The sequence below is a fragment of the Taeniopygia guttata genome, chromosome 8 (assembly GCF_048771995.1).
Source record: "Taeniopygia guttata chromosome 8, bTaeGut7.mat, whole genome shotgun sequence".
Taxonomy (NCBI): Eukaryota; Metazoa; Chordata; class Aves; order Passeriformes; family Estrildidae; genus Taeniopygia; species Taeniopygia guttata.
In genome coordinates this window covers 23,690,741-23,716,366 of record NC_133033.1, presented here as the reverse complement: position 1 = coordinate 23,716,366, position 25,626 = coordinate 23,690,741, and the positions used below count along the sequence as shown (strand labels likewise).

Here is a 25,626-nt window from a genome sequence, read left to right as displayed (position 1 = left end):
TGCAGGCATTGCTGTAGTGACAAATTCACTCATAAGCAAGAACCACTTACTGCTACAGATAAGGCAGAGGAAACAAACACTCTTTGTTTGTTTAATCAGCAAAATGTTTGCCTAGATGTGTTCATCTCATGTTTAATTCTGAAACTATTTCCCTGCAAATGATGCCTGGATTGTATTATTGGATATGTTACAAGACAATTGGCATTTAGCCTTTCCACCAGCTTGTTTAAGCATGCAAACAGTGCTGTGAATTTTCAACAGAAACAAAAGCTCTGCTGCTCACATCCTCTTCCAAGAGCAAACCCTGCCTGGGGCTTGCTCCACAGTGCAAATCCATACTTACGCCCTGAGTACCATCTCAGATTCCAAGGAATTCAGGTTTGCCACTTCTCCATGGCTTGAGGTCTCCAGGTTTCCAAACCTGAAAAAGAAGACAGATGTTTAGAAGAAACTCCAGTGAATAAAAGCAAAATTCCAAATAGCATCATTCATACACAATTACCATAAGCAACTACAAAGCACTTCCAGCTCAAACTACAAGGAATCTTGACAGGTGTGCAAAATTAAGAACCTTGAAGATTATTTCATTTAGGAAGGAAAAAATCCTAAAGAAACAGCCAGTATCTTCCAGCCTAATTTGTTAATTTATTTGAAGCAGCCTGCACACAGGAGGAATCAACCCAAACAGTGTCATTGCTCATAGCTCCAAGACCCTTCTGCCTGTTTTCACTCCATCCTTTCCCAGGGCAATATTCCAGCGTGCAAGGACACTGTAACACAACCACCTTCTCCAACACAGCTTCTGTGCCTCTAGCACCTGCCATTCCTAACAGTTCCAAGAGAAAAGCCCACGATGCTGTGAAAACACCATGGGGAAAGAGGGAACCGTGGGCACAACTCCAACAGTGCCAAAGGGAAATCTCTTACCTACAAGGCACAGCCGTGTGCCTTGCAGGCAGGATCATCCACTTCATTTCAGCAGGAGTGCCCATTGTTTCAGATGTACAGATCCATAATTATCCATTAAGAATTCCATGGCTCCCTACAGGCAGGTTTCATGAAGGTGAACGATTACTCACTGTCCAGAATAAGACAAGCTGATTTTATCCATTTAGGTTTATACATCTCAAATAATCTGAAGAGTTTAAACAAGTGCATCCTTAAGTGCTTGTGCTACAACAACCTGGTAACATCAGACAGAGAGAACACAGTGACCTGTTTCTGCCCTGAAGGTTTGTGTCAGAACTGTCACAAACTCATCCAAAAACATTTCAATGGATGGAAGTGGTGTGGTTTTATGCTCCCCTCAAGTATTGGTCTAAGACTTCATATATAAAGGCACTTTCCCCCCTGCTAGTGATTTTTTTTAAATAAAAATTGTATTTTTATATTCAGTTTTCAAAACTTGCAGTTAATTTTTTGAGGAAAACTTATTGAGAAAACTTACTGAGATGAGTCCCAACATCATTGTCCTACTATTGAGTGAAGTATTAAATATGTCTTTGCAGAACATCAGGCACTTGTGTTTAAATCCCACTAGGAACACAAGCTGAGTTTTACAGGAGAAATCCAAAAGACGGCAATAAAGAGCAGGCAGTTTTCTGTGCAAAACTGGAGAAGGATATAACTTTTCCTCATGTTACCAGATGTAAATCTCTGCCTATCTCTCATCTCTCCATGTACAACAGGTCATTAAAATCGGGTTAGGAGGAGTTAACAACACAAGTGATGTGAAGAACAGCCTTTCTGCAGCCTTCCAGCACTCTGCTCTCACCAGCTCCCGGACAAAGAGCCTTTCACTGCCCAGCCTTGTAGGAATGCTTTGCATACAAAAAGAGACACGAGAAACAAAAGGATCCTGTAGCTCACAGAACTTTTCAGCCTTGCTTGGCATTTGGGAAGTTACAGACTGCACTCAAAGGGACTGACTAAGCAAATGAGACCAGAATGTAATGGGTAATACTGAATGTTTAAATACTGGAAAACAGTGGGAAATGCATCTCTGTTAAGAGGGAAGGAGGAAAATACTCTGAGAAACTCAGAAATAATAAGGAAAGGTGGTCTCTGCAATGCCCCCAAACAAAATCCTAAATAAGCTTGTAAGCATTGAAACAAGCAATTTGGAAGGCCAGATCCTCAGGAAAAATAAGGTGATTTGAATCCTACACACATGAGTCATGGAAGTGAAATCACCTCTCTAGCCGAGTAGATAAGCCACCTGATATAACGGAAAAGGAGATGAAATAACAGATGCCACAGGAACAGGAGTGAGTCAAACACCACCCAGCTGCTGTCCCAAAACATGTGGCTCTGCTACTGGAGGACCCTTCCTTCATTACTCCCCCTCTGCTTCCCATCCTCTCCATTCACCCTGCAGCAAACCATCCTCCTGCAAAAGGAATGAATGGGAAATATAAATCTAACTTGTTCTTCGCTGTCATTACCCAGCTCAACTCTCTCAACCAATCTCAATTCCCTCTGTTAATTGCTCCAGACAGGGACTGGTTGCTACTTCTCTGTGCCTGAGCCAAGCACAGGACAGTTCACGGTTATCAGGGCAAAATACATTATGGAAGAGAGGAATTTGGCCTCCTCCTAACCTCATCTGGACAGCTAACCACCTCTGGCTTCCATCACACTTTGGAATACCCCCCTGGGAATACCAAAGGAACCACACTGCATCCCCACATCCAGGGCCAGGAGGAGCTGCTCTCCTTCCCTCCAGGAACTTCCATGGAAGTTTTCTACATCAAAATGCCACCATTACCTTTTTCTCTTAACTCTCCCTGCCCCCTTGTACCAAACAACTTGAAAAATATCAGAACACACAGTGTTAAAAGCTTGGCAGACTTCCAAAGCTGTCTGCTCCTCTTAGATGCCAAACTCCAATGAATGCTAAAGGGATGTAGATGTTCAATTACTTTGGGAACACAAGTCATCCCACACACTTTTTAACATACCAGTCTATGCTCAAGATTTTGTCTAGTGACTTCTAATCTATCTTAAAACATTTATAAGCTGAATTTGGCTAAAAAAAATAATAGCACTTCTGTCTGAAATTTAATCAAAAGCAAAAGCATAATCTGAAGTCCTGGAGGAAATAAAATAAAAAAATGCAACAACCAGATTTCTAAAACTGTTTCTAAAACTAAAGTTTCTCTTAAACACTGCAACGGCTTTTTTATTCGCTTCCCTGACTGGGGGAAGAGCATCTCACCTGCTTTTGGACATCATAAACGCTTCCTGCCCCAAATTCAGTCAGCACTACTGCTTGGACAGGATACTCTGCAGACAGCATCAAATGACCAACAGGTTTCCCCACACACTTCGGGTACAGGGTATGCACATTTCCCAGCACGTTTTCCCAAGAGTCCCAGGACTTTTTGTGTAAGCTGGGTTTGTGTATGGCTAACACATTCATCAGACAATCCTGCTGTCCACTGCAAATCCAGCAGAAACTGAATGCTCTGGGCTTGAGGGTGATCCAGCTTCCACAAATACGTTGTGGAGGAGGTTTCTCAGTGAGTATGTCCCTACAAAGTAAAATATCCTGCAAATGAAACGGATGCTGTTCCCTCCTCCTCTCTCCCAAGGAGCTGCTCATCTGCAAAAAGCTGGAAGGGCCTTTTTTGATCTGGTAACATCACTGTTTTACCCTGGACCAAACAACAAGAGCTCAGCATTACTAATTGTTCCCTTACCTCACAACCCTGCTCTATCCCCAAGAATTAGAGACAGGGCTCAAACGGACAACAAATGCCAAAACTGTGCTGCCTTTTTTGTTTTTAAAGAGATTGCCTTTTTCATAATTACTTCAGTGGCACACAAAACAAAACACAAATTATACACTGATACTCACTTTAGTCCCGTACCTGATTATAACAAGTATCACTAAAAACAAAGTTGCAAAAATGCAGGCTCTGGGCTACTTATTCTCAACTAATCTAGAGATGAAAAGCAAGCTGGTTAAAATCAATTACTATCCACCTTTTTTTCAGTTTTTTTCTTTATAACATCTGCTTTTCTTCACAAGTCCATATCCCTCAGCTACACATATATCATTCTAACTTTTATAGCTTAAATTTAAACTATATTTTCTCCCAAGCCATAACACTCTAGACTATCCATGACACACAAAAAGCCAAGAGAAACATCCATGGATTCTAAAGCACTATGCTCCTAAGATTTGTGAGAAGGGAAGGAAGTGGTAACCTCCTAGGATTTCCTGTGGATCCTGTCATGTATTTAAAAAGGCTGGGGATGATGCTGACAAGATCACGCAGCCTATTCCTCTGAAGGGGATATTGCAACTTGCTCAGAGAGGTACACAAGTCATCAAGATCAAAAATGGGCTCAGAAAAGAGAGTTCTATTCTATGGAGACAGTTCTCCTGGGCTTTCCTGCCCTCCCCAGATATTTTCACTTCTTTAAATCAGTGTGAGAGGAGGAAGGCAGGGCCAACTTCCTTAGAGCCTCAATGTTTTTATATTCTTATATGTACCCACTGTCAATTTTTATAATTTCTCACATTTTGAACCAGAATTGGGATGGACTGAGAGACAAAGCACAGAACAGTCAACGTGACTGTTACCAAGTCTACTCTCCAGGATGGCTGCTCTTTTCTCAGCTGACTGCTTACCTGACTGTCAGGTTATTATTACTATCTTTACTATTTGAGCCAGACAGCATTCCTACAAAACAGCCAGGATTATCCTTTTCAGATAGAAAAGCACAGATAATTTATTGATGCTTTGTTTCATATCTACCTAGTGGAAGAGCCAAAATCAAACCCTAGGGGTTCTTATGCTACTTCTCTGTTCTAATTACTTCATGCCAGAGCAAACATTTCTGAGAATCACAGATTTTGAAAGTGCAACAAATATGACACTCCCAAAATAAGAGCACCCCTGACCCAGCCGTGTCTCAGTTAGAATTTAGGGTGAGAAACTAATGCTGCGTGTTCCAAGCATTTATGCAGACACAGCAGCCATGATTTAAAGTCTGACCATAAAAGCTACTCTTATAACATTTAGCAGTTCTTGGGCTGTCTGCAAAAATTTATGGCTGCATATTCATGTGATGTAATAGAACGGGAGAGTAAATTCTTTCTTGTGTTTACAATCCCTGCTCCGAATCAGCAGCCCCCAAACAGAAGAGCTAGGTCTGAAAACACTGGTATCCTCCAAAGTTTTGGAACCTATTCTAGATGTGACTTTGCAGCCCATGCATTCTGTTGTTTTTTTTGGAGATAACTTGAATTAATTTTGCTGTGTGGGTCCAGTTGGGTTCTTTAGCAGCCAGACATGGCACACTTTCCTTACCTATGCTTTGATGAGTGTTGGGATGCGAGCAGCAATGCATTTAAAGACTGGATCTTTATGCTGAAATTCTGGATTTTGCAGTATTCTTGATAACAGGTTATTAAATCCATGCCCACTAAAAGCACGGGAAGAAGTTCCTGACAGCTTTCCCCTGTGGTGCAAAGGATGGGTGCATTTCCACTGCACAGCAGTAGCTCTTACCTGTCCAGAAGAAGCTCCAGCACTGCCCTGGGAGAAGCAAAGGCCCTGTATGTTGCAAGGAAGATGCTGATGTAGGAAAAATCTGCATCTCCAAAAGCTGTGAGAAGGTTCTCCACCAGTTTCTCCAAAGTTCCAGCTTTTATAGCCCTGATTTTGGATGTTTCATACTGTCTGACAGTGTGCTCTGGGGGTAACTGGTCTCCTTCACCCTACAAAAGGAAACAAAAAGCACAAAAATCAGGCGAGAGACAGATCCCTGACACAGATTAAATCCTATGTTTGCACAGGAATTGGCCATCACCAGTTACTAAAAGATTCTGTCAATTTTTGGTGCTCTCCAAGCACCAAATGCTGTATAAAATAATGGATTTTAAAGCAACTTTATTTTAAAACATTTTTCTGAGACACTCAAAACATTTTACAGTGTGACCACTATCAAGTTAAGTCATCCTTCCCCCATATAGTATTATCTAAAAGACAATCCATTATCCCACAAAGAGTAATATTACTGAAGGGAATAAAAGTAATAATTCAGTGCTTCATTTAACTTCTGAATAAACATGAAAACTGACCATAACTTAAGCACTGGCACTTGTGATTCCCTCGCTGAAAATATCAACTTTGGGGTGTCACACAAGACCCAAGGTCAGAACACATTTGGTGCAAAAACATTTCAAGAGACTTTTGCAAGGAGGGTGTCAAACTCATCTTGCAAACAAGGCATTCTAACATTCAAATTTTCTCTTAGAGTTTCCACTTGGCATAATATTTGTCCATAAATTTAGGGTTTGGGATTTTTTGTAGGTATGTTTTTAAAACAGTATTTGTTTTAAATGCTTACAGCCTGCTTTGAGTCTGAGAGAACATTTCCTTAAATTATGTCATTATTCAGAGAGTGGTTCGGAAAAGTATTTTTGTGACTCCATTTTGTAAAATATGTGGGAAAAAATGGGATTGTAAATTAAAAATGTCCGATATTTACTCAAACACCTTGATACTGAGGGCACAAAGCATGTTAATAACAGTCACTACCAACCCTGGCTTGGGATACTGGCCAAACACAAAGGAAAAAAATAATCTATTAATAAGATAATTTAAAGAGATACCCCACCCACTTCCTATTTACATCACTACCCTCCACTGCTTTGGAATTGTTTCTAATAGACATCCTTTTCAGTTTTAAACAATATAGATGTCTTTAACTTCATTCTAAAGTTCTGTCACTAATACTATTTACAAAGCTCTGCTATCTCATTTCCCAGCTTCATGAGATCCAACAAACCCTTGCTGCAACATTAAAATACAACATTACTGTCTGTATTAAAAAAAAAACAAAAAACAAAAACAAAAAAACAAACAAACAAAAAAAACAAACAAAAAAAAAAACCAAAACAGACTAGATGGGGAAATACTTTGCTACATTTCGTTCCATGGATCTTTAAAAGGTGTATAACCTGTAATGTGTCTGACTTAAAGGTGCATCTGGAAATATATGAACTATAAAAATGAACTAAAAGTGTATCTGGACTTACATATGACACTGCCATTAAGGAAAAATTATTAACAGGATATGTTTTTACCACTATGTAACTCTCTTACATTCAAATTTTCCTTAAGCAAAACAACTCTTCATCTTACAATTGTGATACGCTTTTGAAAATAATTAGTTACACAATACAGCCACTTTCAGACAGGGAAGAAAGTCTGCACCACTGTATTTAACTCTTAATTTTTGATCCAGCAGATTGCCCCACTCACAGTGTAATGGTTTATTGGCATATTCACTCAGGGAGCATAAAACCTTCTCATTCTCTCACATGAGTATATTCAAAACAAGGGCAGAATCTGCTTCCAAGACTGATACACGCACAAAATTTTCCATTCATTGCAACACTACAACTTCCCCAAGACATCATGTTGGGAGAATGTTAAAAAGAAACAAAACCCAAAAAAAAAAAAAAAAAAAATCCCACCAAAGCAAAACAAAACCAGCCCCGTTTCTGAAAAATCTAAAACTTTGTCAGCAAAATATCAGTCTGTTAGAAATCATTGTGAGAGTTCTGGGATTGCTTGTATTTGTATTATTTTAGCAATTCTGCCTGTAAGTTTAAAAGGAAAAGGGACTTGGCAAACAAGCTCAATAACAGGCTTTGAGAACAAGACCTTGTGGGCTGAGTTTCATGCTAACAGGAAACTGCTCAGTCTGGATTTAATCAAGAGGGCATCTCTTCACTGACACAACCAGGCTACCCAAAGGCAAAGGAGTTTTCATGTTTGCTTTAGAGCTCTCTGCTCAGAGGAACATTCCACTCACTGCCATGAAAAAACGCTCCTAAAGCTCTCTACAATTTCTGTCAGGTGACCACTGTTAGTGGTACCAAGAAATGACACCAATTTTGCACTGTTTTGTGCACCCAAAGAACAAAAGAAAATCTCTCCAGCTCCCCTTTGTCTCCTTCAGTACCATGTCCAGTGGTCTAACACAGACCTCGACATTTCAGGTCTTCAGTAACATTTCCTTGGTCCTCTAAAACAAACAGATATGGCATTTTATAATCTGATTTATGACTCTTAAAATCTCATTTTGATTTTTCAGGCAACAGATTGTAACCTTGATAATCTGCAAGTGTAAGTGATGAACAAGTAACTTCCTACAAGACAGACAGCATCTTTCAAAAGCAAATGTAGGAAGATTAAATGGAGGTATATCCTTGCAAATCTCTGTTTTCTGAGGCTGTGTGTGCACTGATGTAGTGTAATTCCAACAACTTTACGAACCCTTGGCAATGCTGTGCCTTCAGAGGGGCCCACTGTCTTTAAGGTAATCATCTTACAGCTCTACAGCACTAAACATTACCATATACTAAACATTATGTATAAAGTTCTAGGTGAAACAAGAGAGCTCAGTGCACACCAAAACACATCCAGGCTGAAAAGCTTCCTCCAAACAAAAAAAGGAAAGCTAAAACTCTGATCAGTACATAACCAGGCTGCTACCCTAACAGACATACAGAACTGCAGTCATTGTCTTAGAAATATCACAGGAAAAAATTGCTTTCACCCAAAAACCCCCACTGCTCTGCACAGGCTTTTTCCAATGCAAATATTATCTGTTGAGTTTCTGGAAGTGAGAATCGTGGGATGAAGTCAATCTAATTGTTTTTAATTATGCAGACTGGAAAAAATACTAAAACTGGGATGAACAATAAGAAAATGAGGTAGCAATTATTCTTCAGGCTCAGTCATTTCAAACATTACCACTTCACTATGGATTTGTTTTATCAGAAATTCTGCAGTTTTCTTTCAGGAGCATCTAACTAGCACTTTAAATGCATTTTTACCAATTTTGACAGATTCTTAAATGCTTTTCACTTTCCTTGAAACTTATAGCTTTTCCAGATGGAGAGTTTTCCACTCTGTTTTTATTAACTTACTGGACAGACACCCTGTGCTGGAATAAAAGTGCCTGAAGTGCAGTAACTTGTACATTAACTCAAAATAAAGCACTCTAATCAAGATTCCCACTGTTTGTCTAAATATGAGCCTACTTTAACCTTCTGAAAGTAGAAATCAGATGCTTTTTGTGATTTTAACCTTATTTTTTTCACACTGCTTCCTTACACACAGGTTCTACAATATATATCTTTAATATTTACACTTATCCTTGGGGAAAATAAAAAAAAAAGGAAAAAAAAATCAAATAATGGAATTTGAAAAGCTGACTTATGGTACTCGAAAAACTCCAGAAGTATAAGCATCCATAATATCAGTCTAATTTCCAGCCTAGGAAAGCTCTATGCCCAGCTGCCAGCACAGAAAGCAGTCTGCAGGAGGAAAACTGTGAATTTGGAGTAGAATTTCCAGCCTTGGAAAGCTCTGTGCCCTGCTATCAGTACAGAAAACAGTCTGCAGGGGCAAAACTGTGAATTTGGAGTAGAATTTCCAGCCTAGGAAAGCGTGGCTGGCAGTGCAGGGCTTGGGTGGCCAGCGGCGGATGTCCTGCAGACAAAGGCAGATGCTTTTATCCTACAGTGCACTTGGAAATGAAATGAAATAAAATTACGCCAGAGCTTTCCACAGAACTCTCTCCACTTCAATAACTCTCATTTCCTCGTTTTGGATACTGTTAAAAAACAAACAACAGCAAAACACCCAAATAAAAACAAACAAACACAAACCAATAAAAATCAAATAAAAACAACCACCCAAAAAAAAAGAAAAAACCACCAAAACACCCACACAAAACCAGAACTCTGCATACTGACTGCACCAAACTCAGAAGCCAAAATAAGTTTATGAACTCTCTCCTAAGTTCCGAAAATGAGGGGTATTCCTGGATTTCCAAAGCTCCGCCCTTTTCCTTTCCTTTCTTGCCACATAAATACCCATTCTTGGCAGCGACCCAGAGTTTCCAGGACCAATTAATTCCATGATCACGACACAAAAGGCATTCTTGTTTTCTCCTCTGAGCTCACAGCCCGGCTGGTATCTGTCTGAAGCGCTGGCAAACAGTCACAAAAGCTGTGGGGCAGATTTGGTGGGGAAAAGGAGAAAAGGAAAAAAGCCTCTTACACAAATGCTGCTGCTCAGTTTGAACCTTTTTGCTTGGACACCTTGCAGCTACTTAAAGCCACTCTGGTCAAAATAAGAAACAAGAAATAAGTTCTGTGGTGCTGAGCTGTGCATTCTCACACCTTCCGAAGCGATGCAAAATTTGACTCATTTGGATATCAGTGAGTTTTGTGGGACCAGCTCTACATGAATCAGAGCAATAGCAAAGGAAGCCTAATTCACAAATCACCTCTCCCTGCATGCATCTAAAGGAGTTTTAGCAAGTGCATCACTAAACTGAATCTTCAAAGAGGTCAAGGTTAAAATGGCTTTGTGCAGGTCTTACAAATGTTGGAGTTTATCCAGCCATGGGAACATAGAAATTCCTGGTCTGAATTTACCCACCCAGAAGCACCTGTACAGCAAAGGAACATAGCTCACTGAGAATCAAGTCACCCAGGAGGTTCACTGTGCAGCATACAAGATTTTTAAAGAAAAAAATAAAAATCACCTGAATAGCTCCAGATCTCCATCTCTACCTTGTACGATTTATGCAGTTATCTTCTCATCACTTCCCACCTACAAAAAGCTCCCTTTCATCCTGCCTCTCACTTCTTTTGCTAGAAAGACTTTTACCAAAACAAATACAAGAGGCCTCTCACCCTCTTCTCTCATCTGACTTGGTTGTCATTGAGTTAACTGAACCTGAATCATCAGATTATTGATGTTTCTTTTCTGTTTGTCGTATTTCAGAGATCTGCAGTTCACCACAACCCTGTTCCCTCTTAGGCATGCCAGGGATGTATTATTTTCATAACTTGTATTATGAAATATTCCTTGCGGTGGTTTTGATTGGACACTGAAGCTTAGCAAGTTCCTAATTTGAAACTGAAAAGCAAGAAAAAGAAGCCAGTAAGTCAGGTAAGACTCTTAGTCATGTGCATCTTACATTGTTGGAGGTATATCTGTCATCAAATGACATTTACTACAAACACCCCTATAATCCAGTAAATAAATGTGTCCTGTACTAAGTATCTACCTAAAGCCCTTCTCTATTAGAAGAAAATTATTTGTAAAACTCAATATCCTCCTCTCAAACACCAAAACGTCCAATCTCCAAACCAAGCAGTAAATAAATATTCAGAATAATAAACAGCTAAGTGAGCAGGGCACCAGGGTGAAAGCAAGGAATGGGTTTTAGTGCCCATTTGGGCAGTACAATCAGCTCATTTTCTAAGGTATTTTGACTTCTGGAGCCAAAGGAAGTGTTACACAGTGTCTCCCTGAGAGAAGAGCTCTACAAAGTCACCTGAGACTTGAGTGAAGCAAGCAGTGATGAATTGTGAAAACTACTAAGAGCTTTTCCAGGTATGGATTACAGAAGGTCCTTAAAGAGGTAAAGGCAGCTGAGGCAGCTCCCCTTTGCCCCAGAAAGAGTAATTACTGCTTCTGTTCACAGCCTTTATCTGAACTCCTCTTCCTCCTTCCCCACACTCTCACAGCTTCCAGGCTGCCCTGGAAATCCGGAGGCGCCAAAGCACCCAGGAACCTTTACTGGGGCCATAAAGGAGAAGAGGCGCTGAGCAAGGAAAACAAGTGCAAAAGGTGACAGACAACTCAAACATCTCACCCGAGTCTGAAACAGCTTCTTGTGACTCTGGTTATAGATTACAGGGATGGGTACAGTGCACCTGCCATCTGACAAATACTGAGAGGTTCAGTCTCACTGCACAGCAAATTCTGTATTTATATACAATATTTCTAAGCTGCCTTGATGTTAAAAAAGACAACTCTATGCCTACTCTAAAAAATGCCAGAGGAAAGCTATTATTTAAATGTTTTTTGTGCAACAGTGGTCAGGAAAGCCCTTTGCCATGTTTCTTTCATGAAAAATGCTAGAATACACTGTCATTTTAAAATAAATACCAAGCATAGCAAAAAGAGGGGATGATTGATATTACCACAAACACAGTCAGATTTCATCTGGTATCATGATTTTTGACTACCAACACAATACTTGTCTTTTAATACTGTGACAAGTCACACTATTTTTTATCTGCTTCCAGAAATGTAATTTAAATTAATTGTGGAGCTCATCATCACTTTCTGCTCAGTCAGTAGAAACAAAGAAGGTCCTGTATGAGGCAGCAGGCAACAGCGCTAAACTCAAAATGGATTTAAGGATGCCACAAGTAATAATTCTGTTGCATAATAGTAGCACAAATGCGTATTACATAACCCAAAATGCTTTTATTCAACCTAATTGTATTGTTGGCTCTCCTTTCACATTGCAAAGCTTGCTCAAGCTGTACACAGAAATTAAATTTATACTGAGTCAGGAAATCAGTGTAAACTGCCATTGTATCCAGCATAAACAACAAGGCAAGAGTGATAAATTACTAATAGTATGAATAGCTGGAAATTAAACTGTAGGTGAGGGGAGATGAAATGCCTTCTGACAGAAAAGAAAATACTTTGCAGAAGACTGAAACATATTTTAGAGTAAACTGAACTTGGAACAAGTGATTTTTGTGGAACAACAAATACCAAGAAATGCTATTACATGTCTCATAATAATTACTGTGAGCAATCTCTAAAGGCAAATTTTTCTAAGATTTTGAGAAGAAATGGGTTAGTAGTCAGTAACCACTTTTATGACCATAGCATGGAAACACACCTAAACTGCATTATAAACTTCATTTTCATGGCTGTGCTTTTTATTTTTTTGAAACTAAGAGGCCTCTTCAGGGTGGGGTCTGAGTAGAAAAAGCAGTAATAGGAAGCTAATGTTTCCTAATATTAAGTGTTACCAGCTTGAATATTTATTTACATGCTGAAAGAGTCCAAAAATATTAACTCAGTCATTAGTCCAGGCCAAACTGCATTTTTACTATATTACCTAGACACCACAAGGGCTGAAGTATGGTATCTCCTGGTGTTCCTCTCCTGCACACACTCCCCTAACAGAGCCAGGGAATGTCTTTGTGTGGCTATATGTGCGTCTGCAAGCCATGTAGCAGTTGTACAGGTACTTTCTCTATGAGAAATTCTGCATTTCACAAGACAGAGGCATGTGACAACTAAACTACCACACACCAACACAAATTAGTGCATTCTCCTAGCTATAGCACCAGTGGTGAACCCTCCTCTTCTGCCCCAGCACAAGCAGTGTGAGCTGGCCCTGAACCCTCTGCAGATATTTGGGGTTTGGTTTAAGAATGCTGCGCTGCACTTGGACTGAAATCCTTAGGCATTGGACATAAATCAAAACACATAATTATGTGCAAGTATTGAGTCAGAATGCAAAGTAAGTATAGCTTGCAAGTAAGAGGAAAAGAAAAAGAAAAAAAATGCCAGATAAATCAGAAGCTGTCCACATTGGTTTGGTTTTTCATTTTTTGAGAGGGTTGTTGTTTAACCACCCACCAGGAGTTAATAGCACACCTCTGCTCTTCCCTGTCCTGTTCTCCCTGACCACCTGATGTTTTCCTGAACAAAGTGCCTGTTTTTGCAGGAAGAATGCAAGCCTCATGCTTTAAGTAAGTGTGCAAGAGTTCATTCACATTTTCTCTGCTCCAGAGAGCCAGGAGTCTGGAGCACAGCCAGAATCAATCCAAAGCACTCCATGGAAGGAATGCAAAGGCCTAAGATCTGCCTTCCAAGTGAAACACATTGTTGTTACTCATGGGGCATTTCCAACAGCAGCACAATGGGCTGCCATCTCCAAACCAAAGACACCAGCCCTGCCCTAAAGGGTTTCTACTCTAAGAAACACAAAATGCATCAGAAGTACAGCCAGAGATTACTACAAACCAAGCAAACAAAAGCAAAGGTATATCTTCATAATAATTTTCTTGCTGTATTTGCATGGAATATTAAAGCCAGGTTTCAAATGCACCTGAGGAGCATTTAGTTAATTAATTTATTTTGCACTGAAGACAACAGCTAATCCAGATGAGTGCACTGACTTGTTTGCATCCCAACACATCTCTGAAATGTTATGAAGCTCAGCTGACAAGTTCTATCCACAGGAATCCTCTAAACAACTGAAGGACATTCTGCACCCAAATCAAGTCAAAACAAAACCTCCATTTACTCAATACATGCAAGCTTGTGTGGGGCATGAACTATATTTAGGAGGGAATAAAACCCTAGCTAGCTCTAATGTGATGGTCTATTTCTGCTTGAGGATTTTTAGGTACTAACACAGAGCCACTGGGATCTGGCAGCCTAATGAGATCTACCACAAGTCTCCAGTTTGAAGCCCAAGGGCTGTCTCAAAGCATTCAGTCATTCTGAGATCTTTCAATGGAAAATGCCACTTAGTAATAAAAACATGTTGTTTTACTTGCACAGAGAGCCCATGCACACCCCAGGAAGGAAGAAACAACTGACTGGAAGAAAGGTTGAGTCTCTGTAAGGGGAAAGGCAGTACAAAGCAGGCGAGGGGGTGGGAGGGGAAAAGAAAATAATCCTTTAAACTGCTTTCAAACCAAAAAGGGTGGGAAGAATATAAGAGAAAAAAAAAATAGATGAAATACACAATAAGAACAGGATTACTCCATAAAAGCACTTGAAATGCCTACACCTCCTTAGTGCCATTGTGGCCTGGGGGCAGCACTGGAGGCTGCTGTCATAGCCATGTGCAGGACAGCCATGGAGGTGGCACAGAGGAAAGTCAGAACTCCATCAGTCTGCAACCCAGAAGAGCAAAAAGTTAGTGAATGTCACCATGCAAAGTGGCACAAAGCTTCACACCTGAGGTGGAGCTGCCAGAATCTCATTTTGATTGCCAAAACTGCTGAAGGCAAGCTACACTCTGATGTGCAACAGATGGCTTATGCAACTAGACTGAGATAAATGTGAGAGGCCAGAAAAAGTCTGCTGAAAGTCCTGCCCTCAGAGGTCCCACGGTGGCACACGTATCTGAGAAGACCTGAAGGGTTACAGCAGGTAGAACATTACATTATTTCAGCACAATGCTTGGAAGTGACAACAAAAAGCAAACAAAAAATGTCTGAGGAGCCCACATTAGAGTACCCTGCTCTGTTCAAGCTGCCTAATTTTTAAAGCAGCTATTGTGAAGCTGAATGGGGGAAGGCAAAGGGCAACCCACACAATTCCTACTTTTGCACAGTCTAAAACTGCACAAAGTTTTGCTCTGCACACATAAAAAAGAGCAAGATCTGCACACCCAGAGTTCTCCTTAACCAGGAGGAGGTTGCAGGGCTGCTGGAAAACCAGCCCACACCAAATTCCTGTACCACATGGCAATATGGCCCTGACACCTCCTGGGCATTAAAGTCCTCATGATTCTTTTTAAAGTACCTGTGTTCAATCTTACTCTCCCTCATTAAATATTTGCTGCAAACAAATTGACACCAGAACTTGATAAACAGCCACACATAATAATTGTCATTTTAAACTAAACTAGAGGTTTTCCCTCCTCTAACCAGATGCTATAGAGGAAGGTGAAGAAATAACATGCATAGCATTCAGAGTAACAAGTCTGAAGGAAAAAACTCTTCTCAGCTGCAGGACATGTTTGTTTTATCCCCAAATAAAAAAAAATAATGTATTATGTTTTGAATGTCAAGCATTTTTTTCTCATTATTTATATAAATGTTCAATCCTTTCTGAATCCTCCTGGACTTGGTTGGACTCGATTACTTCTGCCAGCAGCAAGTCCCTTTGGGTTAATTACACACAGTTTTTACATAGTAACATCACTAATTTCTCCCCCGCCTTGCTTTCAAAACCACCCCGGAGATAACATGTCCTTTCTCCACTCACAGTTCTGAAGGCTTTTTCTGTATCCTCCTATTCATGGAGCCTCAGCCCTGCGAGGATTTATTGTTAAACTTGCACATTGACCCCAGTTGCACCAAGACACAAATATAACACTCCTCACCTTTCTGGTGTCTCCAAACCCCTTTCCACCTGTGCATGCCCTTTCCAGTTCTCCTACCTTTGAGACGAGGGAACAAGCACCAGGAACGAGTGAGGAGTTACTCTCATCTCCCTAACAGTATTTTCTAAGCTTCACTTCACTCCCCCCTTCCCTGCTGTAACTTAATATTTGAGCTTCCTTTCACAACTGCTGTAGCATGGGGGGCAAATGCTTCCACAGAACTGGATTCTCAGAAGGCCAGGTCTTCTCCCCAGGTGTTTTTAATTAATTCACTTCTGGTCCTAAATTGTTTCCATGTGTTGCTGTGCCTTGCTAAGCAGCTGCTCCTCGCTGCATGTGCCACATGTGAAGAAGATATCCATGTGATAACAGTGTGAAGCCACTAAATAAATATTACCATGCAGCTCTGACAGCTAATCCATCTCCCATGACTTTTTTTAAGGTTCAAACCCTTCAGCAGCCTCAAAACCCCAGCCTTTTTGAAGTCACATTGTCCCAGAAACACTTTCTCCCCATCTCTTTTCCACCTCCTCGATGAAAGAGGAATCTCCCAAACCCAGGCCACAGCACTGAGGCTGAATTTCAATCCCTACCCAAATCCTACTTTTGTGCTGTGTTACATTACAACACCCAATATAGTCAGTCTGGAGAAAACCTGCAGCCATGCTTCGGAAGTTGTTTGTGTGAAAGGTGCTGTAAGAATGCGAGACCATTATCACTTCACTTGGATATGTTTCTGCTTTCCTTGTAGTCCCTAAATTGTCACCATGGTGCTAAACTGAACTACAGTATTCAGACATTAGCATGAGTTCAGTTTGGTCCAAGGCAAAAGGATTTCTATAAACAGTAAATGGATTTCCATATCCAAAACACAGAATTCCTCACTATGGCTTTAAAACTTTCTTAAAACATTAAAAAAAAAAATTAAACACACATCCTCATAATCAATAAAATTCTTATTTCATAAGGTGTAAAAACTTAACATAGACTCTATAGTTGAGCCGTACATGCTGGTGTACCACCCAGGAAGAATTACAAGTCACTTCTGAAGAGCTTGTATGGCCACTGAACATAGTGCTTTTAGGGGTGAATCAAGGGCAAAAGTACTTTTGGGAGATTGCAGGAGCAAACAGTGACACCTTCCCAGAGACAACTGCTGGTGAGCAGCTCAACCCTTCAGGAGTGAGGTTCCAGTTCCTTTTAGGAATCATCTTTCCCAATCTCTGATACTATCTAAATGTGGTACTAGCACTAAGACATCACACACCTTCTGCTTGACAAGACACTACTCAGTGACTGCACAAAGGCAAGGAAGAGCAGGATCCACACCAAGCTGGCATTTATTTACCCCTGTTACACAAAATAACCCTGTTTTCTCCAAGGGGCCAAGCCATGGTCTGACTACTTTGTGCTGGCTTCTTCACACAGGTGCACCCCCCTACAGTGCTGGCTAAAAGAAATTATAGATTTAAAGAACAGCAGTAGTAGAAGATGCAAGTTCAAAGCATGCATTTAGACACATATTTTTAATTAGCTTCACCAAGGTTAAATTTAAATCCAAGTGTGACTAACGTACTTGAAATGCTTCAGCCTGTTCCTTAAATGAAGGGATCAAAACCCAAACAGTGAAACTAATGGTTTCTCCAGGGCTGCTCTCTGTACAACACCTCAGCCCAGTTCATGTGCTGCATCTCACAGGCTTTCCGATGACACATAGCCACATTCCTTGCCAACTCTTCCTTAACCCAACAAGTGACCTACATCTAGCATTCAGAAAGAAAGTGCCAGATCCTCTACAGAGCAAGCAAAATTTGGGGCTTACTCCTTTCACTTACAGCTTCTTAAAAAAGCAAGCAAGGTAACACTCAGTGATGTCAGCAGCAAGACAGTTAAGGCACTGGAATTTAGGGAGAACCTGTAGCATCCAAGTAGCACAGTTTAAAAAACAGTAATCCTGGCTGTCAGAGGAATTCCCAGGGGAAAGCAATTACAGCACAGGATGTCATTCTAATCCTGCATGTCACAGGTAAATGCCAAGGGCAAGTTTTGTCCATGAGCAGGCTGGCTGGGAGATATCCAAAATGCAGATACACTCAACGAGTGCAGCAACAGAACAGACTCCAGCAGCTTTACTAAAGAGGCTCCCTTAACCCTTGTTATTCCACTTAATATGAGAATCCTTAGCAAGAGGTGCCCCTGCACAGCCCAGGAAGTGAGGCTGCCCCTGCCTGTCCCTAGTTCCTCCTGGCTGTGCCAGGGTATCCCAGCCCTAACCCAGCCTTTGTAACACCACACGATTAAAGCACTGTCATGCTTTGGCAGCTTGGAGTGGGAGGTTTTACACTCAACTGAGAGCATAACACTGTGCTACAAAGCCAGTCACCCTTCAAATTATGCACTTTGGATTTGGAACTGGCAAAGTAATGGACAGTAATCTTTCAGGCTTCCTTTTTAGAACTCTTAATAGGCTCAGTTTCCATTTTTGAGTGCCCGTTGCACACACAGCCTCTATTAACCCAGCTGATGACTGTACCCAAGACTGCTACTGAGGATATCCCTGGAACCTAAACCAGGAAGCAAGGAGAAAAATATGCCATGAGGAGTCATTAATGAGGGCTATGAATGGTACCATGGTACTATTATGCCCACAACTGAAGGAAGGACAGGAGGAAAGAGCCTACTCCAAGCCAAAACACAAGCCGGGTGAGATGCCAAAGCTTTCTTTTGGATAACTGGGTACCTGTCTATACATAAAATCATTTCATTCCCTTGGAATACACTACTTTGTGGGTCTGCAGCACCCAACAGGCACCTTCCCCCAAGCAAAATCAGTATGAGCACACCCCATCTTTCTTCCTTCTCCAAGACAGCTCCTCGGAGACTTTGGAGCAGACAATAGCACAGTTCAGTTTCCATAGAAAGCCTGTCAGCTCCTTGGGAGCCGCTTTTCTGCTTCTGCCAAATATATGGCCAGAACTACGCCCTGGCCTTGGTCTGGGCAGTCAGGACAGGCTGAGGGAACCTGATTTAGCAGAGGGAGTCTGCTTTAGCCAAAAGCAACCGACACATGCTCTAAATCAAGAGACAAAACAGCAAGCTGCAGCGAGGACAATGACCAGCCAAGCCCTTGCCTGCTGCTTCCACAGGAAACTGCACTCGACCAGAACATCTGGGATCTAAGGGCAAGATGAAAAAGAAATCACAGAGCTGGCTCAGAAGGGCACATGGGAGGGCAGGAGCAGGCTCAGAGAAAATGTGAGGTTTTACTTCTTCCTAAATGTTGATGATTCCAGGCACCACTTACATCACAACCCATAGTTAGGAGGTCTGTGCTGGAAAGAAAGAAATATAGACTAAAGCTCCTTTTCTGACATATTGATCAAGTCAGAGAGATGGTTGTGTCCCAGATCCCAACTGGGATACAGATTAGTTAGCCACGAGTTTTTGCAATATTTTTCTGTCTGAACTCTCCAGCACAAACTTCCTGCCAATGTATGTGACTGTGGATGTGTTTAGAAGCCAAACTTGTGGTCACATGCAGTTTTCAGTACAAGGCAATCACTTGCACTAAATAAAAAAAATAAAAATAAATGAAATTTTGAAAAATTTAAAGTGTCTTTCTAAAACACCACAAAATTCCCAAAAAGGTAATTATCAAACAATAGCAGTGCTAAGGATACACACAAATATTAAGTGATAGATTTGCTACTTTTCAGCTCTTCCTTCTTTTAGCATTTTAAGGTACTGAAAAGCACCTTTCTAACAGCAGCTCATTGACACTTTTGGAAGTGCCACCCATCACTACAATATTAAAGACACTTTAAGACAAGCTGTATTTTGCATCCATCTCTGCCTGAACAAACTCCAGAGTCGTAAGTTCAGCTGTAGTCAAAAAGAGAAAGCAAAAGGTGAAAACCAAGTTTCTAAAATCTCCTCTAGGTGTGTAATCCATGCCCAATGAAGCCAGGCAGCCTGGCCATAAGTGAGTAGACTATTTATCTGTTATCTGGATATTTAAGACTCAAAGGAAGAGGAGCCCTTGTCGTCCATCAGTAAAGCAAGAAACTTGATGGCAAGGATGGACCCTGAAAATTCAGCGATTATTTCAGGTGTGGAGAATCAGCACTGAAGCTTGGGGAGCTCCAGTTCCTGGCTGCATGTCCTGTGACATTGTAGGTGCCTTCCTCACTCCTTCCCAGATGAAGGACTCTGATAGGAAAGACATTTGCAGGTATTCAGGGCTAGTCCGTCCCTCCCTAACTCCTGCAAGGGGGAGATAAAGCACTCCAGCTGCTGAACGCGGGGCTCCACAATAATCACTTCACAGCACTTCAAAACCTCGTCTGCTTTTGTTTTAGCGACCTTGCCCACCCGCCCACACCACAGCCAAGCCTCTGCTCTCCCTGCACCACTCCACTCCTCTACCCGCTGCTTTTCCCCTTCTCTTCAGCTCTTTACTGTTTCCCGTAGATCAGCGGCTGGAGCTCACCTGCCCACGCCGTTCCACCGTCAGCACATTGCTCCTGCCCACAGAAATTCAGGTATTTAGCGGCTGATCTACTCTTACATCCACTGTTTGGCTGTCCTTGCCTACTTCTGGTGACAGTATGGCTCAGCTCAGCTCCGTGTCACTGCACGGGAACCTGGCTGCCAGTTCAAGACCAAAGCCCCCCCAACATTTGTCTCTTATGCTTTGGTGCCTTTTCTGCATAGACAATAGCACCATCCTCTTGGACAACCAGCCTCACTATGGGCTGCATTCACATCCTCAGAGGGAAGCTGAATCCCATTTTTCAGGTTCTTTCTGAAAATACAGTTTTAAAATACAATATTCTCTTTCTAACCACATCATTCAAATTCCTTGCTGTGCTCCCAAACCTTCCCTTCCAGTTGCCAATATGCCTTTTTCTCTAGCCTGACATAATGCCATTCAAACTGATGACTGTCCACCCCAAATCCTCCTCTTCCCCTCTTCTGAGCGTGTGCCATCCATATGTACAAATCTCTACTTCTCCATCCTTTTCTCTCACTAAGATGTCAGGCCATATACCTCAGCTTCCATGGCTTTTGTAGCTTGTTCCTCTCTCTCTCCAGGATCCTGGAGACACCAAAACCCACTTTGTTTTCAAAAAACTGCATTCCTGCTTTCTCTGGTTGAATCCATTCTGTTTGGGAAGGATTCTCTCAATATTTCTAGAAAGTACACTTGACTTTTGAAGCTTTGATACCAATCATCAGCTAAGATGTATGTACAGACAATCCTCTTTAAATATCACATCTGCACATTCTTTTAAGTCAAAACAGTGCTTTTGTGCAGTATCTCTAGCAATACTGAGCTCCCATTAGAGCATTTAATATTCCCTAATACTCTAATGCTCAAAGTCTTAAGCTTCACTAAATATTTAGTGACTAAGTATGTGGTGACAAAAGCAGTGGCTATTATTGGCACCCTTTGATGTCTAGTATTAAATTTAAAGCTAAGAAATTCAGTGATTATCCAAAAGCTTCACACTTCTAAAAGTTTCAGAAATGCTGATGCCTGCTTAAGTCACAGCCTGTTTCTCTTTTACTTTTGTTAGTTGTAGAAGTTTGAAACGCAAGAAAGGCATTTCTGTATTTCAGTAGGCAAGTGTTTATGGTGCTTCAGTTGGAATCTTATGATTGGCCTTTAAACAATCCATTCTCTCATTACAGGGCCAACTATTCAGTGACCCTGGATGGGTTCTTAGGATGGAGAATTTTAAGGAAGGTTTATTAGATTTGACCTGCCACAAGAAGCTCAGTGCTTCAGAAGGGGTCATATTGCTAAGTGGACTTTTACAGGACACAAAGAAGACGTTTTTTAAAAAGTGAATCCAGGCATGATTATGATCAATAAGTGAGTTACTATGTTTGTTACTGTGAAGGCTCAATACTTGCTGATGTACAAATAGGTTTTGACCTTCAGTCTTCTACCTAAGCCTGACTTAGACGCCATCAAAAAATTAAAACAAACATTGCTAAATCCAACACCTTGTTAATTTAGTGCTAATGAGTTTCAAATAATAGGAAAAAAAATCATAAACCCTTATAAACTCCAGATTAAAAAAAAAAAAAGTCACCTGATGAGAGCTCTAAAAGAGACAATTTGGCTCTTCAAAGCCAAACTGCTGGGGGCAGGGATGGCTCTTCATAAATAATGCTCTGGGTTAGAGGCTATTTATTGATTTCAGGACCACAAAAAAAGCCATTAATAAAACAAGATCACAAGAAGAGCTTAAAATACTTTATGTTCTGAAGAGCTTAAGGGAAACAAACAGCCCATATGTTCCAAAATATTTTTAAATAATATACCCAAGATTTGGGACTTTTTTGCTCATGAAAGAGGCCGGACTGGAAGCCGAAGTCTCAGATTTATGCCCACAACAGGTGTGGATTTCTGACACACTGTCTCCTTCCCCACAAACATTCCGACCTCAAAAAACCAACAGCAGCCACAGGAACCTGACAGTCACTGCCCTGACCTTGCAGTCCCTGGTCCTCCTGTTGGGATGGGCAGCATCAGCTGTGGGGATGACCACAGGAATATACAAGCTCCATTCCTCTGAGAACAGGACTAAGGCCTGGCAAACTCTGTCTAGTACAAGGAACAACACAGCTCCAGCAGCAAAAAAATTCTATTTTTCTGAACTGTGTTTATGGGCCACACTCAAAATTATCTTCACCTCTTACACAAAACCAGCTGGGAAAGTTGCAGGAGCTCAAATATACTTGGTCGTATTTTTCCTGGTAAAAACAGGAGGCAGAAATAAAAAATCTGCCACTCAAAGGAAGTAGATTTGAAATTATCTGTTCTGATTAGTACTCTGTGTACCTCTTGGAAACCCAGGGAGACTAAGCACTATCTATATGCAGGACAGAATTTGCTTATTTCTCCTGACTGGTTTCAGCTCTGCTGTATTGCTTCATGTCACAGGAGCTTCACAAGAAAATGACTGGATATAAATCTCAGGGTAGTTTCAAAAGCCTTTAAAATACCAACATGGATACTACATCAAGCCAACTTCTTATATTACTGCCTTTGATCTCAAAGGAAAAAAAATAAACATAACAAAATACTATGAAAGTTACAGACATCTCCTGCAGACCTGGCCCCAGCTGCCACAGCTGCACTGATTCCAATGAAGTGAGGACATTTTTTATCTGCTGGGGACTTGGCTTGATAAAGGTGAAGGCACTCAGCAGCATGTCAAATCAACTGTGTGCATTTAAGCTCATTTTACTTACCATTAAAGCCTCCATGCTTTGAGAAACAGTAGAGAGATGTAATTCTTGCAGAAATGCAATTAATTTCTTATATGGCTAAGAAAGCAATACAGAATTAAGACCCAAACCAATATTCCCTTAAGTTCAGAGGAAGTTCTGCTGACTTTGAGGGACCTTCACCAGTCAAAATAACATAGCTATTTGTTTGGAGACCTGAGATAGGTTCCTGACAGCAGAAACAAGCCATAGTCCAGTCTGAAATAACTGTTAAATGTTCAGCTTCTCGGGCCATAAACTAAGATCCTTATTTCTGAACCAAGAATCACCTGACACAGGGCCACAGCTAGTCAAATTGTTTTTACAGGTCAAGAAAAGAGGAAGAGTCAACACAAGGAGAGTGTTATTTCAGATGACCCAGGCAGCCTAGTTCAATGTCTGGTTTGTTGTTTTTCTGTTCTTTTTTTTTTTTTTTTTTTTTGATAATGAGAGCAGTCGATGCTAGAAGTTAATATTGTAACAATTCCCGTGGAATTCAGCTCCCTGGAGACGGCTCCGAAGTCCATGAGCAGCCCTCCCCAGCACCTCTGTGCTAGCCTCACTTACCCCCAGCCACCTTGCTCCTTTGTTGGCAGCCTGCTGAATCTGCACTTTTTTAAGGGTGACATTGTAGACAGCTCCGTCTTCTACCTCTTCACCCCCATCCTGAAATGTGGTCTGCCAGGAAAAGGAGAAAGAAAAACAAGATGAAAAGGAACGTTTTCCCCCTTCTGCTGACCACAATCAGTCCCAGGTGCTCTGCTGCTCCAGGCACAGCAGAGGAGATGGGCAGCACAAAGTAAACACAACAATCAAAGCAATCCAGAATACCCTTAGGTTGAGGGAACACTGGAGATATTCTTGGCAAGCTGTCCTTTCCTGTGGTATCGAGGTACCCTGACTTTCCATTTAACTGTTTTTCCCAGACTAGCACATATTTTAAATAGCTGCATAAAGTCTTCTAAGGAAAGAGTTTGGTTTTGATTAGCAGTCGTCTCTTTCCTCCCTCCTTTTCTACAGCAATTAATCTCTTTGGCCTTTCATTTGGGGAAGGATTCGCACTTTTAAAAGTGCTGAATTACTTCGGCAGCCAGCCTTGAATCTTTGAAGCTACAGAGCGTTTTAAAACGCAGCGACATTTTCATTCTCTTGAGAAGGAGGGATCTGAAGCGCTTGCGATTTGCTCATCTAAAAACCCATTATTTCAAGAACAAGAAGAAAAAAACACAAAAAAACAAACGAAGCAGCTTTAGAGCCGGGGGAAAGGGAGGGGAGGGGGCACAGCATATCCCGGTACAGCACAGCATCGCGGGGACCGGGCAGGGCAGGGCAGGGGCGGCACGGCCGGTTACCATTTTCGCTCTCCACAGCAGTTTCATCCTCGGTGCCTTGCCGGGCGCCTGGCCGGACGCGGGCCGGGCCGAGCCGAGCCGAGCGGCCCCTGGGCGGCGCGGGAGGGCCGGGCCGGGCCGGGGGCGGGCCGGACGGACGGACAGACAGACAGACAGACAGACAGATGGGCAGAGGCAGGGGCAGGGGCAGGGGGAGAGGCCGCGCCTGGCGCCGCCCCGGCCCGGCCCCTCAGCGTTTCCCGGCGCTGGCCCCGCTCGCAGCGCCCGGCCCGCTCCGGCCCCGCTCCGCTCCGCGGGCTCGTCCTGCCCCGCTCCCCGGCAAGCGCCTCCTCCTCATCTCCCTTCCCCTCCTTCCCTCCCCTCCCCTCGCTCCTCTGCCGGGGCAGGGGCGAGAGCGGGTCCGGTGTCCGGGCTGCCGTAAGGAAGGAATTTTAAGCTATGCTGAACTTTGAAAACTTACTTCTGCCACTTGGGAAGTGAGGGAATTAAAGGCTTTAGTAAGCCCTGCCCGGGCAATCGCCGACACTGTCCTCACATTTATTCTATATCGCTCACAAAGAGGCCCCCTTGAGCTCCTCTGTGGATGCTGTAGCTGTTCGGCACCTGCGTGCTGACACGACGGTCTCAAGACACCCTAAAAACCCCACAAACTTCGTTGCCTCCTGAGCTGTCTTTAATTACCTGCTTTCGGGGACTTAAAATAGGGATGGTTCAAGTGCACAAATTCCCGTGCAAGGCGACGAAAGTTCCAAGAACGGAAACAGAGCTCAGACCTCCCAAAGCCCCACGCTAACCTCCAGCATGTTCCTGGCTTCATTTCCACCAGGGTTAGTACCTGAGGAGCATCACAGTCTTGGGGGCTGTCAGACCTTCTGCCTCTTAACACGAAAAACCATACGGAAGGCAGGAACATTATTTTCGGTATGAAGCCGAGTGAGCTGCGTGGTCACAGGTGCCCTGATCTGGTCACTTGCCAGGCTGTGCTTTTAGTTTACATGTGTGATCGGAA

At 42.0% G+C, this 25,626-nt stretch overlaps 1 protein-coding gene across 1 annotated transcript in view; it reads right to left on the bottom strand.

Moving 5' to 3' along the window:
- The window catches only part of RGL1 (ral guanine nucleotide dissociation stimulator like 1), a 52,836-nt gene extending 28,062 nt beyond the window's left edge, over positions 1–24,774 (bottom strand). Inside the window, exons 1-4 of the mRNA XM_030279455.4 lie at positions 24,618–24,774; positions 23,833–23,943; positions 5,523–5,731; positions 344–421 (exon numbers count right to left, since the gene is read on the bottom strand). Of these exons, the coding sequence (XP_030135315.3) occupies positions 344–421; positions 5,523–5,731; positions 23,833–23,943; positions 24,618–24,644 (425 nt within the window). The 5' untranslated portion in view covers positions 24,645–24,774. The remainder of the gene's footprint in view (positions 1–343; positions 422–5,522; positions 5,732–23,832; positions 23,944–24,617) is intronic.
- Positions 24,775–25,626: the final 852 nt, after the last annotated feature.